This window comes from Squalius cephalus, assembly GCF_949319135.1.
Source record: "Squalius cephalus genome assembly, chromosome: 11".
Classification (NCBI taxonomy): Eukaryota; Metazoa; Chordata; class Actinopteri; order Cypriniformes; family Leuciscidae; genus Squalius; species Squalius cephalus.
Window position 1 is genome coordinate 17,545,449 of NC_137132.1, and position 16,357 is coordinate 17,561,805.

A 16,357-nucleotide genomic window follows, 5' to 3' on the forward strand; every position below is an offset into this window, starting at 1 on the left:
CGGTTAAAAAAAATATTTTACGTAATTTTTACGCATTGTGGTTTAAAATATAGTTTAATATTTATATGTATCTTACGTAACAATATATCATTAGCCTACGTAACATAGCCTATATAATGTTACGTAATGTAGTGTATAACACAATATATAAATTAAGTTTTTTTCCCAGTATTGTAAACCCAATCCTTTTAGTTGTTTTATCTTTTGGATGTCTTGTTAGTTATAGTTGTAAATGTTTTATGTTATGTTTAATGTCTAATAAAAAATATAGGCCTATTTAATGGAATACAAAAGTGAATTTCTTAAGACTTGACATGGAGACAAACTAATCTACTTTTCTTTTATTGTATGCAGTCAAATATTTTTTGGGAATATGTTATTAGTTAGAAATAAAGGTCTCATCACTGCCTACTTTTTAGAAACCATATTGTATTTGGAATGTTGACAAAATACGGAATTTCCTCAGTAATGTAGTGTTTATTCTTTGTCATTTTTATTTATAAACGTAAGTGAATGAATTGAAGACAAAGCATAATTTCTCTGTATTTTGTTTGTAACTATTTTCCATCATATAAATATATCAAGAGTAAAAAGGCCTGCAAATGTGCTGGCATAAAATGATGAGAGACTTTAATTTATTGGAAGATGTATGAAAAGGCTGCTCTTATATAATTGGTGCATTGATTCATTATTTAGTTGTATGTATGTATAAATTCCATTATAAATGTATTTTTTGTTCCATCACACACCGACAGACATATAGACATATAGAGAGACAGATAGATAGATAGATAGATAGATAGATAGATACAGATAGATAGATAGATAGATAGATAGATACAGATAGATAGATAGATCGATAGACATGGCATAATATACTTGTTCTACTTCTAATAAAGTCAAAAAAGTAAAAGTTTCTTTTATTGATTAGTTTTACTAATAAGGGTCTTTATTGTAATCTCATGTGTCCCATTTTGCTTTGTTTGCAGCCATTATTCAGACATTTAGGAAATGTCTTGTCTGGGAAAAAAAGTTTGCACCTTTTAATTAAAAGGTGTTAAAAATACTAAAACATCGGTTTAAAAACTGTTTTAAAAAACACAAATATTTCCAGTATATTTTATTTGTAACATTTCTGCTATTAAGATTTAAGGGTTAAGGAAATTAACAACATCTGCAACAATACAATTGTCATTCTCTAAAGTTGACATTTCTAACCATGATTAAGGTTGCAGTTAACACAGTCATTTAATAAACCCATTTAATCATATGTAAACAGTGGATTATTTATTGCGACACATTGTCAGTCGACAAGTTGCACAATGTTGGGTCGTAAGAGATTTGAAGTACTGTGTGTACATTTCAAAACTTTCCAAATGTTTGTGAAACAGCACACTGATGCTATATACTATTGGCCAAACATGCAAATACAGTGTGTGAACATTGCTGCATAATAATCACTTCTTTCCCTGTCATTCTAAAAACAGGACAAACGAAAAAGAAGTTTTCAAAACCTTTTTCATATAACAGTCAGACTGTTAAAGGGAAGACTTTATCCCACACTTAAGGATAGAAAAAATCCAAATAAAATCACCATAAATCCCTCGGTAAGCACAACGTTAACTGCATGGAAATGGGGACAACAAAATAACATAAGAACAATCAGATATTGCATTTACAGTATCTATGCATTATTGTTTCCAATTTAACACAATTTTCAAATGTATGCTGTGTAAATATGATTATATAGAAGTCATCATGTGCGGCAGTATTGCTTCTCTTTTTAACATCACAATGGTATTATAAAGAGCAAAAAAATTAATTAGACAATTAATCACTTCATAATCATCAATTTGTTTCCAAGATGAAACATTAAATGAAAATCAATAAAATATATTAATTAACTAATGTGATTATATCATGTATCACACAGTCTAAATCAACCTAATGTCCTAAATCGTTCCTATGTCTGCACTGATACAATACAAAAACTGGTTATGGGCCTTTTAAATAGTCAGGCATATCTGCGTATACATTTACAAAATAAGGTTTCAGACCCTGAGTGAAGCAAATATCACTTTTGTTAGGGCTGTGTCAAATTAGACACAATTTTAAGCTGAAAGGAAAACATTTTATGCATTCAGTTACAATCCCTATTCAGACTGCTTTTCATATTTGGATTTTTAACAAACTTATATTCAACATTACAAGCAAAATTACCATTCTGATCTAATAAAGCAAAGAGAAATATCACATATACAATTGTAAATATCTTTAGAAAAGCTCAGTTTGCAAATAGGTGGTATTAAACCACCTTTACTGTCAAGTTTCTGCAGAATTAAAGTCTTAATTCCGGGCTGTGACACTATGGTAGCCTACTCATTACACCCCATTATTACAATTATTAGTGTCTGTTAATTGTCAAGAAAAGTAATGTTGTCTGTCACTCCTATTCAATCCAGTTATACATCCAAGTGCAGGAGTTACCACACCACTTCTAATCTTGTACTTCTAATCTTATGAATTTACAAGCTTTTGTGTGATACAAACAGTTAATATGTTTGTTTAATACGTATCACATATTAATCATCATATCACCAAAGCTCGGTATATGCACATACACCTGACCTCACAGAATTATAAAACCGGATTGTGATTCGAATGAAACGTCTGCAATCTCTGCAACACCCCACTAAAATATTACAGCATAAGCAGCAGCAGTAAACCAATCAGTCCTTTGGGCATCACTGGCTCATTTAATGATGCCAGAACAATGGCGCGTTGACCCTTGACCCCACTCTCTTCTAATCAACAAGCCCACGCATAAACACACCATATACCAGATAAAGCACTTAAGCAAATGATTCAGGCTGTGCAGCCTATCATTCGCACAGGATTTCTCTCACTGAACCAGTATGTATCCCCATATAGCATCAGGAAGGATGAGAGAGTGCACTTGTGGTGACACCAGACAACCTGATCATTCAGAAATATCTGCGCTGAGGCATTCCACAACAAGGGAATAGATTAAAACCAGTTGAACAAAGACCCAGCAGCAGTAACCGGTTCACAAGGACACGTTTCGCACATCATCCGTCTGCAGTGAATAAACAGCAGGGTCATGCTTTCACACTGACAGTGCTTCGGTAGTGGTTTAGGGGTTACTACATTGCATATTTCTTATCTAATAAAAAATGTGATTTCTATTGTGCAATTGAAAATTATTCCTTTAAATTAGGAAGGGACGGCATTTAAATAGTATTCAAACACCTTTGTGTAACAATGCTAGCCATTAAATAGTATTTTTATCCATTCCAAACAGCAATATAAAATGTTTTGTGCTGAGCGACCCCATTACATCTGGCATGAACATTTTGTTTCCGGATATTAACATTCCGAATATTGCGTTTACACCTTCATTCAAATGCGTCTCCAGTGTGATCAAATTTCAGATCACCGTCACACTTACAAGCGCAAAATGCAAATCGCCCCATTATTTTTAGATAATAGAGTACATTAGCTAAAAAATTTCTGTCAGCTATAGAATTTTAAAAACATCGATGGATCATTAAAAATGCTTTCAGTCGTTAATTGCATTTCCTTTCTTTCGCCAAATGACAACGCATGTGCGTTTACACTTAAATAGAATTCGGAACCGCATACTAGCCCTACTCTTACTATTTCTGCCATAGAAAGATATGGTAAACATAGTAGGCTACGAATTATACTAGTTTGTGGTTCCGAATTCAGCGATAGAATCGATCCCAGACCGCCTCAAAATGTGTTTTTTTGTGAACACTAATAATATAAAATGAAGTGTAATGCTGCGTACACAAGACTACACGATTTTATTCCTGGTTTTCCAGTCGCCAACAGTGAATTGAAATTGCTGACGAAATCGGAGAGTGAGTGTTTTTCAAATAGGCGATCTTGAGAGATGTGCCGATGCATCGTAGATGACCTATATTTATTAAGCAGGTTAATGACATCATGAAATGAAAATTCACCTTTTTATTTTGTAAATGCATGTTATAAATCTTATTGTGACTGATTCATCTATGTAAATGATTATTATTAGCCTATTTTATTTATGTAGTGTGAAATATAATAGCAATATAATGTGTGGGTGGCATAAATGTCAGTGTGAATGCTGTAACCTCTTAATATTGCAAGCGAAAAAACTACACGCCGCAGATGCAGGATGCATGAAACGGTATTGAGGACCTTGGGTCATTTTTGATTACAAAAATGCTTTACAGCAACATAAACATCAATTTTGGTTTAACAAGAGCGTAAGCAAGAATCTCTCCTCTGTCTATTCATCACCGCATGTGCAAACGGTGTAAAAAAAAAAAAAAAGTAGTCGTATTGCAAATATAAACAATTCTGTCACTGTCATAATGCAAAAGAGCTCAAGGTGCAATTCAGGGGGAAATATCATAAAAACGTGTAGGTTGTTGAGGTGAACTGTAAAAGAAACGCTCATTCAGCGTTGTTCTCTGTAGTGGATGCCGTGGTCGCAGTTGCTTTAGCTACTGTTGTTGCCAGTCTGCTCACTGAAGCTCCCTGATCGAGCTCCTCCGCCTCCTCCCCGTCTGCCTCCTGCAGGGCGAGTCTGTGTGGTGGACGGGGCCGGGATCTGTGTCTGTACGGGTATAGGAAGAGGGCGGGGTCAGGCATGGCCATGGGCTCCTCCGGGCCCGTCACCCTCTCGCGCGGCACGCACTCCCTGGCACGCTCGATGTGGAGGTGTGAGGAGGGCCGGCTCGAGCTCCGCCGTTTGGGTTTGATCACTGCTGGGCTGCTAGCGCTGGCCTGAGATGAAGGGTGGACGGGGGGCTTGTCCGTGCCGAGCTGGGCCGGCCTCCTTCGCTGCTGCTGCCTCTGCTGCGAGAGTTTCTGCTTTGCTGAATGCAGCTGGAAGGACAGGTATGCAGCCGCCTCTGTCTGCTGCTGCAGCTCGGTGTTGAGCACAGTGGTCCTGTGGCTGCGGTGTTTTAATTCCTCCAGGAAACGCCGCTCCTTCTCCTTCAGACTGGCACGGAGAGCGCCCACCAGCACTGACTTCTGGCTCAGCTCCCATCTCAGATCACTCTGAACCTCCTGCTGCTCCTGCAGATGCTCCTCCACCTCCAGACAATGGGCTTCCAGCTGCTTCTCTTCTTCCTGCACATCTGGAACACATAGAACAGAAACTTTTATTGTAAAAACCCGATTCAGTGGGTCTGTGAACCAAGTTTAAAGGGGTGGTATAATACCCTTTTCAGAAGATGTTTAATAAGTCTCTAATGTCCCCAGAGTGTGTATGTTAAGTTTTTGCTCAAAATTCCCCACAGATATTTTTATATAGCATGTTAAAATTGTCACTTTTTGAGGGTGAGCAAAAACGCACTGTTTTTGTGTCTGTCCCTTTAAATGTAAATGAGCTGCAGCTCCCAGCACAGAGGGCGGAGCTTCAAGAGCTTGTGTCATTTTACCTCACACAGACTTGTACTGAAAGTGTCAATGTTTATGTTCAAACCGGAGTCAGAAAATGATGGAGAGACTCAAGAAGAAGTGACAACATGTAGAAGCAAAAGGACATTTCTGAATGGTTATTGATGAATTTATGTAGCTTATGTGTAGTTATTTTCTAGTCACTGATTAGCATATTCTGTCATGATAATCTATAAATGGTGTTCCGGGGGCGGGGTTTATGTAAATTTTAGGGTTGGTGATGTGACTAACCCGGGAGGAATGTTGTTGTAGTCCCTACCAGCCGTTTGTTGTTGTCCTTAAAAAACGATTTCTTTAAAAGCAAATATATTCCTTTGCTTTGAACTTTGAGCTTCGTAACTTTACAGATGTTGTTTATGCTTAAACAGCAACATTACACACTAACTAAAGTTAAAAAAGTGAAATCATAATCAACCAGCCCTTTAAGCACTGTGTGAATTATCCCACGAATTTCAGGAACATTTCTAAAGATTATTTTCATGGGATTGTCTGAAGTTTGTCTTGCACAACTTAAACTGTCTTTAGACGCTCCAAGCAAAATGAGTCAGCATCAACTGACAATCTTAAAAACGTTTAGGATAAAAAAATAGTTTTATAGACTAGCTTAAGCCTAGTCTGTGAAACCGGCCATATACAGTATATACCAAACATTTTAATTACTCATATTATACACTAACAAACAAAAGTTTGGGGCTAGTAAGATTTTTTTAAAACATATATTATTATTTTTATTCAGCAAGGATGCATTAAATTGATCAAAAGTGACATTTATGATGTTACAAAAGATTTTTATTTCAAATGAATGATTTATTTAAAATAAAAATCTTTTGTAACATCATAAATGTCACTTTTGATCAATTTAATGCATCCTTGCTGAATAAAAATAATAAAATATGTTTTAAAAAAATCATTTATGATGTTGACATTTATGATGTTACAAAAGATTTTTATTTCAAATTAATGATTTATTTAAAATAAAAATCTTTTGTAACATCATAAATGTCACTTTTGATCAATTTAATGCATCCTTGCTGAATAAAAATAATAATATATGTTTTAAAAAAATCTTACTGGCCCCAATCTTTTGTTTGTTAGTGTATAATATGAGTAATTAAAATGTTTGGTATATATACTGTATATGGCCGGTTTCACAGACTAGGCTTAAGCTAGTCCCAGACTAAAATGCATGTTTGTGCTGTTTTAACTGAAACCAACTTGCACTGATATTTCTTAAAAAATGCATGTTTGTGCTGTTTTAACTGAAAGCAACTTGCACTGATATTTCTTAAATATGTCAGAGCCATTTTTTGGTTTTAAGATGCACAACAGTTTTTTTGTTTTTTCTAAGGCATGTTTAAAAAAGCAACTTAAATGCCCCAACTGAACTAAAACCTAATCCTGGCTTAATCTAAGCCCTGTCTGTGAAACCGGACCGTACTTTTGAAAAGTCCAACTTTTTGTTTGGTGGGTTCAAGTCTTAAATAGAGGATCAAAACCCCCTGTAATTCATACATCTTAGAGTTTCACATTTTACATGCAGAAGCTTCATCACACACTTCTGCTGCTGAAATTAGTGTATGATCTCATGTATGATCCACCTTGTGATATGAAACAGACATGTCTAATATGAACAAGCCCCTGCGTTTAAAATCAGATTTTAGCCGTAAAAGTGAATTTGTAACTAATCTGAGATCTAAAAGGTAAGTGGATGTGGTTGAGGAAAGCAGACAAAGAGCTCTTCTGTGCCCAAGGATTACAGACTCACTGAGTAAATCCAAATCAACTAATCTCAACTCTGGTCTGGCTACTGGCAGCGTTGCCATCTGTTCAAGGTTATCAGACACATTAAATGTCTAGGACAAGACCTCCCAGAGCATGCTTGACTACTGTGCCCACAAAGCAGAGAGCAAATATGAAGTAAATTGCTTGCACACAAAAGAAAATGACATAATTTGAAACTATTTTATTGGCAGAAATGACTAATTGTAAATCTTTATGGTCAATAGTCAAACTACAAGGAGAATTCATTGGCATCTTCATCTTTTCCTAAATATTAAAATAAACTAAAATAAAATTCTTCAATACTTCATGGAAATGTGGCATGCTATCACTGTTTGTTTTGTGTTCTGCTTTAGATTATTTGCATCTTGTATTTTTCTAATTTGTAAGTCGCTTTAGAAAAACAAAAGCATCTACTAAATAAATGAATGTAAATGTATATTGCACTATTACCAAATCTTAAATCACTCTCACATTACTAAAAATGACATCTCATTTACAGTATATAGTGTCAGATATGAGTAGGAAAATGTGCCATAGAATTAGACAGAAGCATGAAAGAGCAGCTGGCGTATGTCATTTATTACAATCAAACAAATGAAGGATAAAACATGTATTTTCCAGTCTTTCAAGTCTTTACGCTTACATTAATGTAATGTGTTTCAGATGAATTACAGGCTAAGTAGATTGAAAATGAATTATGGAATCGGTGTCCTTCAAATGATCCACACAAACTTAATGACCCCGTGCTGAGTTCAACATCTTTCTATAATTTCTGTCTCTCGTGCTCTCCTTTATTTTACTGCAAGTAGCACAGTTCTGTCTCTCAATTTGTCCAGATTGTCCCGATTTCACAGTCAGCCTCACCCCATGCGTCCAGACTGAGATGAGCTCATGGTGTGAATATAGAAAATGCTGTGTTATCTGATCCTTAAATCTGATCTCTCTACTGTTCCTCAATGAGTTCACTCTTTGCTGCCTCTGACCCTTTTAATAGAATAGGTAATGAAACTGAGATGTCGACAACCATCAGTTGACAAAGACATTAGCGCAGATAAGAAGTGATGGACAAAAAAAAAGAAGATAAGTATTGTTCATTTAATACTCACATTGCGCCAGCAATATGCTTGTAAATTAGAAAATCATTTTCACTATCAATCAGTGTTTGGTTCCTCTGGGGCTTCTTTGAAGAATAAACTAACACATCCAAAATATCCTGATGTGTCTCAGATAAATAATCTTTCAAGCAAAGAAGTATAACATATGCTTCGGGAGACATGACGCGGCATCAGTTAACACGCCCTATATAAATTTTTGATGCACTGCACAGTTACCTCAGCAATTTATTTGCCGCATCCATGGGAAATAGAATTTTTCCACAATATACAATTTTTTCATGTATATATCACTATATCACTTGTCTGTTTGTATATTGCAGGCGGCTTGTCAGTCAGTGCATTAATTTACATTGTTACGCCAGTAGGTGGCATTAAGTGACTGTCTTTATGAGCCATTGAATCATTCACTCAACCAATCAGTCTAAAACACTGATTCATTCGGGAACATCACAACTACGTATCCAGCTAACAGGGAACATTCTCAGAACTTTGGGTAATATTCTGGCAGGGTTCTCTCAAAGTTATGAACAAACGTTTTTTTCCAGTAACAAATAGAATGTTTGTTTAAATGTATCTGGTCTTTAATAATGTTTTTAAAACGTTAGGACAAAAACATTATTTATACATTGTTCACAGAGGATTTTTTTCTCTTGAAACATTTTAGTTGGACATTTATCAAATGTTTAAAAAAAGATTCAAAAGTAACATTCCCAAAATGTTTCCAAAATGATAAAAAGGAATGTTCACTTAACGTTCGCATAACCAAGAAAAAACATAAAGTGGACATTTAAAACGATGAGAGAACATTCTGAAATAATGTTTCCATAACTTAATGGGAACGTTAGCACAAAAAAACCTGTTAGCTGGGTATGTGTTGCTCAGCGACTAAAAGGTTGATTCTACTTCTGTTTGGAATTATTTTCATTGGCAGAGCACAAAAACTAAATGGTAATATTATGTCTTAAATGTAAGTTACACAATATTGACTTCTTGTTTATTGATCTCTTATTTGAAAGCAATATCACACTCACAATCTTGCTGCTGGAAACTTTGCAATTAGGCCATTTTACTGATAACAGCTTTGTTGGAGTAGAAAAGACATTAAAATAAAGGTGTTAAGTTAATGTATATATTGCTGAATATAAGTATTAGTATCTTTAAAAAAAAAACGGTTACTGTCCCCAAACTTTTGGATGGTATAGTGTGTTATGTTCACATTGTGGTATTTGAATTAGATAACTGATTACATGTTTACTGATTGCATAATACATTTGAAAAACTCTGATTATAATTTAGAAATCTCTTTTTTTCTCTCCTGTACTCAGCTTTCTTGTGCCATTCCTCTCTGTCTCCTTGCCCGACATTGTCTCAGCAAAATAGCATGCAGTAATTGGACACCCCCACTGGGACTGTGCAGCAAAAGCAGAGGAAAACGCAGGCAGGATCAATTTGTGGGTGGATGAGGCTGCGTCGGGCTGGAGGAGAGAGGGATGACCTGCAGTATGAAGAGGAGTCTTCTGCTTTACAGTGATGCCTCTTGATGTGAAATTGACTAACGTTTTAGATCAATTATTATTACAATCATAAGACACAGTCATTAAAAATACTGTATGTGCCTTGTTGAGGCTAATCACTTCAATTCAGCCAATTCCATGAAATCGTAACAACAAAAGAAGTGTTGAGTGCATCATTTTATTTTTTATCAGTCAATATGATGCTTTCATGCTGGCTAAAGTCTTTCAAATGTGATCTAGTAATAAGAGATACCAAAATATATATGCAGATAGTCAGATAGTGTTCTTGTTGCTTTGTACAACTGAACACCTGTGCTAAAAATACACAAATAACCAAATACAAAAAACTCTGCTCACAAATAAATGAAACAACATTTTTTTTTTTGGAAGGCAACAGAGCTCACCTGCTACGCTCCTGCCTGGGGGCTTCATGTTGAGTTCTTGTGTGAGTTCTGCAAGTAATAAACAGATGCACTGTTAATTCTGAGCTATTTTTTTTATCTTTATTTTGTATTCTGCATTTTGAAACTGACACATTCCAGAATCATTATAAATCATGCCATAAGTCTCGCATGATGCATAATCCAATTAATTGTTATTAGATAAAATGTCCCGTCCTACATTTCACATTTCATTTGGCATAGATTATGGAAGTAAAAGCAATAAGTAGTAAAATAAAGCAACAATAAAGCTCAGTTTATTTATTAAATCATTACAGACTCATGTACAAACACATCAAAAGTGACAGTAAAGACATTTATAATGATTCAAAAGATTTTTATTTCAAATGAATGCTGTTCGTTTGAAATTCCTATTCATCAAAGAATCCTGACAAAAATGTACCAAGGTTTCCACATAAACGATTAAAATTACTGTTGCTGCTTTCAATATTGTTTTCAATGTTGATGATAAGAAATATTTCAGCGTATTAGAATGATTTCTGGAGTATCATGTGACTGTCACGGGTGGTTGATGGCAGACAGATGAGGAAGTATATGATTCAATTCAAAAGGTTTATTCTCTAAAGATCTAACAGGGAGGGAAACGGATAGCAACACACACTGAACATAGACAATACCAGACACTGAACTGAAACAGAACTGAACATATATACAAGTGTTAATAATGATGGTGACTGATGGGTGCACAGTTGAACGTGATTAGTGTCAGTGACACTGAAGACTGGAGTAACGGCTTCTGAAAATTAATTTAAAAATAGTTCTATTTCCACAAAAATGTTAAGCAACACTGTTGCTGATTTCAACATTGTTTCAATGTTGATAATAATAATAAATGTTTCAGCATATTAGAATGACTTCTGGAGTATCATGTGATATTGAAGACTTCTGGAAATTAATTTTAAAATAGTTTTATTTCACAAAATGACAATTTTCACTGAATTTTTACCAAATAAATGCTGCCTTGGTGAGCATAAGACACTTCTTTGAAAACATAAAAAAATATTTTACTTACCCCACACTTTTTAATGGTAAGTTACATCAAAAACTGATTTCCTGTGGTTATGAATTAGAATGATTGGTTAGAAGAGATGAATATGCAATGTGCTGCTTTTTCTGCCCTAGCTGGCTCAGCACATTTACAGCAATGTCCAGGTAGAAAGGCCGTGTACTATATTACTGAGAGGGAAAACACAAGCCCTGCAATGACAGGAAGCTATTGACCTGTGGTTCTCTCTGTGGAGCTTGTGCCATCAAAGAGATCAACGTAACCCTGCTCTTTTCTGCAGAGGATCCTGGCAATATGCATTAGATTGTGTGCCAACATTATTTTTGGAACAACATCCAATTAGGTGGGACTTATGACAAATGAAATGTGGCTCAATTCAATTATGCATGTTATTTAATGTATGCCAACTTAAATTAAAATGCAGGAGACTGTACAGTGGGAATGGTCTTGACACACACCTGTGCAGCGTTTCTGGAGGGACAGGATCTCCAGGTGTAGTCCGTGCAGCAGAGACAGCTGTTCCTGTCTAAGGAAGACTATGCTCCTCTCCACGCTCTCCACCTGCCGCTCCAGTGAGACCACCGGTGATCCCTTTACCGTACAAAACACAGGGATATTTATTTACAGTGTATAATGGTACGTTCCAGTCCTCTAATCTAAACTCCCAGCGTTCCAAGAGTACTGACATTTAGTATAGTACAAAACTGGGACTTTCCACTGTTTAAATCAGAGCATCTGTCTTTCTCTTTCTCTGTCCTGTGCGCCATTTTTTTACAGTCCTTTGTAGTTTTTCTAGTTGATTAGCTCTGTGATGATTGCACAGTTGTGTTTCCTCTAGTATTTATTCCCCAGTGTTTCTTGTATTCCTTGTTCAGTCTTGTCCTTGCATGGATGTTTTGTTGGGGTGCTCATTCCGTTTCCCTGGTTTTCTAGTTCCTGTGTTTGTTTTGTTATTTATATTCTGTTAAATTTGGATCCAGCTCTCCTTTGTTTTTGAGTTTTGAGGGTGGTGAACACAAGCTCAAGATATTTTCACTTTATATTCTACGACACATAATACATAAGGAATAATTGCTCTGTACGGAATAAAACGCTCTTGTGTGTTGGACTAATTTCTTACTGATTTCCCACGCCTCCGTTGCTAATTCCAAAACATAATTTTAGAGCTAGTAACTGAGGCCATTGATAGCAGACTAATGCAGTTATAGAGAAAGATTAAGCGTATTACCTGAGTCTGTGTGTCTCTTAACAGTGTTCGGCAGCAGTGTCTCTACTAATAGCGAAACTGTAAGTTTATCGGCTTCATGAACAGCGCCGTTATTACCTCTCTCTTGAGAAATGTCATGTAGCTTTTAATTTGCTGAACTATTTAACTGATAAAATCGGCAGACAACATGCTTCTGTGAGAGTGTGTGACCGTACTTTATGTGTGTGCGTTTGAGTGGAGAGAGAGCGGGAGAAAGAGAGTATGTGCTTTCCATACATGGAAATAATTTGGAAATTTGGAAAAAACATGTCAATAATTTGACATTGTCAACCTGTTGTAGGTTGTAATGACTTTTGAAATAACTGTAATCATTTGGCGAAGTGATATATGGAACTGTAATGCGGTCAAGACCTGCCTGGAACTACTTTAGCTGGGCGCATCTGAAAATAATTGCAGAACGTTCATCAACCAATCATATTCAAGCATTCATCAGCCCCATAGTATAAATCAGTAATATCCTCTTGTTTACTTGTCTTGTAAATGAGGTAGCTAAAAGTGGCTAAAAGGGACTACAGAGGTTGTCGGGGACATTAAACGTCATCATCCTAACAGGTAAACTCATCTCACCAGTCCACTTTCACAGCACCGTTGTGTTCATAATCGTGCTCTTGCAAACTATTATAACTCTAACTTTCAGGGAAAATGTTTATAAGCAAAGACTGAAAGAGTTGTCGGAAGTAAAGTGATGGTGGCGTTGAAGTCATACGACCATGGTATAGCTTGTTTATAGCCAACAATTAGCTTTTGACTTCTGAAGATTGTATTTATGTTTCAAAATTCATAAATGTTGTGTTCATTTGAGAAAATTATCACGATAAACAAAATGCGTAAGAATCATACGCTTTTATTAGTTACACTCACAGACCTCACTTTCTGCAATAATCCAAAAGCCAATGGAAAAATCCTATTTGGTTTTTGTTGAAAGGAACCAGGGTGATGCTAATTTCCTACAAAAATAGGCTACATCATCCCTGCACCACTCTATTGAAACCCTGGATTACAGAACATTTTGAAAATATTTTGTGTTTATATAATCACTACAACATATAGAGAATAATGTTGTCCCAGGCCCCGTAATAAGAAGTCTAGCATAGCCTACTCTCTGTGCACCCATATTTGGTCCCGGACCCCATGAATTTACATACACTAGGGTCAGAAATGAATTAAGACTTGGTGCAAAATTTTACGAAAATACCCATGAAATTCAAAATGTGGTACAAAATTCTGCAATATCTGATATTTATCCTAATGATTTATTTTACAGTATGTTACATCAAAGGTAATTGTTAGAAAATATGTCCTCTCCTCATAAAGCTAAAAAAAAAAAAATGGCCCTTAAAAGATAAACAATAATGACTGAATTTCGAGATAGGCCTAGTTCTGATCTACAGGCTGACCCGACCCTTAAATGGTTGGTGTGACCTAATGTAGCCTAGGTCGATTCATTCATAATATTTTTGACTTGAATGATACCAATTTTATTGATACCATGCACATTTTAAAAATAGAGTGCATTTTAAGAGCACATAAGCACAGATTAACAAAATATTTTAACAAATAGGCCTAATATTAGGCTACTATATCACTAACAAAAGATATTACATTTTTATTAATTTACTTGATAATTTGAACATTTTGTTTTGCGTAATATTCGTGTGACACATGATGTCAAATAAAACTTCTGAGGGTTATTCTGCATAAACACCCAGCGAGGTTATTAGAAACATTTAATGTCGACTGCTCGCAGTCGCAGATCCCTTAATACAACTAGGCTACATCGTAAAACATAAATGTAAATCAGCTAAATAGTCATTCTTTCTCATATAGGCTACATAACAATAAAAGCCTTAGGCTTAGATAACACTGCTGCGCATCATATTATACAGCACTCACCGTGTTTTCCATATTTGTATCCAAAAGATGAGGCGTTATAATGAAGAGGATGAACGTGCTCCTTCACTTCCACATCTCTGCCCTTCAACGAACCGACCCATGAACACACAGGATGACGACATCTTTAAAGAAGATCAATACACAACTCAATGGGAGAATAAAACACGGATCTGCCACGGAGTAACGGGAGAGGTTTCGCGAGAACGACGAAATTTCAATCCTTCACAATCTTGGCGAAAGTACAATTGCTTTATCCGACAATGTCACGATCGATTAAAGTGATACCGGCGTTTAGCTGGCACAAGCGTGTTCGTCTGTCCTGCATCTACTGAACAGCATCATCATCATCATCATCATAGCGATGACAGACAGCAGGAAGAAGAGGCTCCTTCAGTACCAGGGCAATGATGCAACTGATGAAGGAAACATAACGATGCTCTGAGGAAACTCCACTGCAGATCCGATCATCTCACGCGCGCATCTACTAACTACACATTAAGCCAAGGCGCATTATGTATTGAAAATATCTAAACGTAATGTTTAATTTACCACAGCTGAATTATACAACAGTTAGTTTCAGTCCTCGAATTTGATTGGCCGAGCGGCGTTTCAAGAGCACTAATTAGCATAGCAAATGGTAGTTTCGCAGTTTGAATCACTTGACCAGAGACAGATTATTTGGCTATTGCCATTTTATTTTTGTTTATTCATATTTTATTATTTGCATTGTTTATTGTTATTTTATTATTTGCAAAGGCTTAGATTTGGTTTGAACATTGGGGGGGGTTGAAGTTTGGGTCTGCATATTTTTCATGTGATCATGGTATAAATATTGGGGGGGGGGGGGGGGGTGGGGGGTGTAATGCATAGATTTAAATATTGGGGGGGTTACCCCCCCCCCCCACACACACACACACAAATTACGCCCCTGATTATTTGTATTGTTTATTGTTACAGAGTATTTGTGGCTGCCACGCAGAGATTTTACTGTATTTGCGTTGTGAAAGCGGAGTGGAGTTATTTTGTATGGTGCAAGACGCGTTTGGTAGTTTCTCTCGCTCCAGAATGTATTTTTACTATTCCCTACAGTGGATGTCTTATATTCCACCATATTAGACAGTATTGAGCAAAATTTAGTGTACGAATGGATGTAAATATCGTGCGCTGGGGAGGACTGTGGAGCTGTCCCGCAAACACAAACACAGGCCTACACGATTTCATTAGACGACGACGAAATGTTTGACACGCAAAATAGTAACGTTACATTCGGACAGCTCTGATTTCTGTAATTAATTTCATTAGCGAAAGAAGGCGAGAAACTGAAAACCAGAAGTGGAGTTAAAGACTCCACTCCGCTCCACTCGCGTAGGCTGTTCCAGAACATACTTTTAGTATGTGAGTTGATTCGTAACATGGAAGGCTGGACTATTATTTTATTTTTTTTCATTAGCAGAGACGAAATTGACTATTCTAACGTTACCACTAATTTTGTCTGAAGCAACATTTTCGGGGGAAAAAATATGTAATTACAGGAAAATGATTAGGTTTAATGCAGTGGTTCTCAACTCCAGTCCTCGGGACCCGCTGCTCTGCACATTTTGTATGTCTCTCTTATCTGACACACTCAGTTCAGTTCATGGAGTCTCTCTTAACGAGCTGATGATCTGATTCAGGTGTGTTAAATAAGGGAGACATACAAAATGTGCAGAGCAGCGGGTCCCGAGGACTGGAGTTGAGAACCACTGGTTTAATGTTTAAAGCATATAAAGGGGTGGTATAATGCACTTTTCACAAGATGTAAAATAAGTCTCTGATGTCCCCAG

The 16,357-nt window shown here is 36.2% G+C and overlaps 1 protein-coding gene across 1 annotated transcript; it reads right to left on the reverse strand.

Annotated features, from left to right (window-relative positions):
• Nucleotides 1-941: 941 nt before the first annotated feature.
• ccdc92ba (coiled-coil domain containing 92Ba) lies at nt 942-15,156 on the reverse strand. The gene is made up of 4 exons (XM_079885403.1): nt 14,535-15,156; nt 11,833-11,965; nt 10,312-10,359; nt 942-5,174 (listed from the first exon to the last, which is right to left on the reverse strand). The coding sequence occupies exons 1-4, from the start codon at nt 14,544-14,546 to the stop codon at nt 4,483-4,485; spliced, it is 885 nt and encodes a 294-aa protein (XP_079741529.1). The 5' UTR covers nt 14,547-15,156; the 3' UTR covers nt 942-4,482.
• Nucleotides 15,157-16,357: the final 1,201 nt, after the last annotated feature.

Coding starts and splice junctions, on each gene's coding strand:
- ccdc92ba (XM_079885403.1), bottom strand. Junction 10,360..11,832: donor CCTCCAGAAACGCTGCACAG/GTGTGTGTCAAG, acceptor TATTACTTGCAG/AACTCACACAAGAACTCAAC. Junction 5,175..10,311: donor CCCAGGCAGGAGCGTAGCAG/GTGAGCTCTGTT, acceptor TATGTGTTCCAG/ATGTGCAGGAAGAAGAGAAG.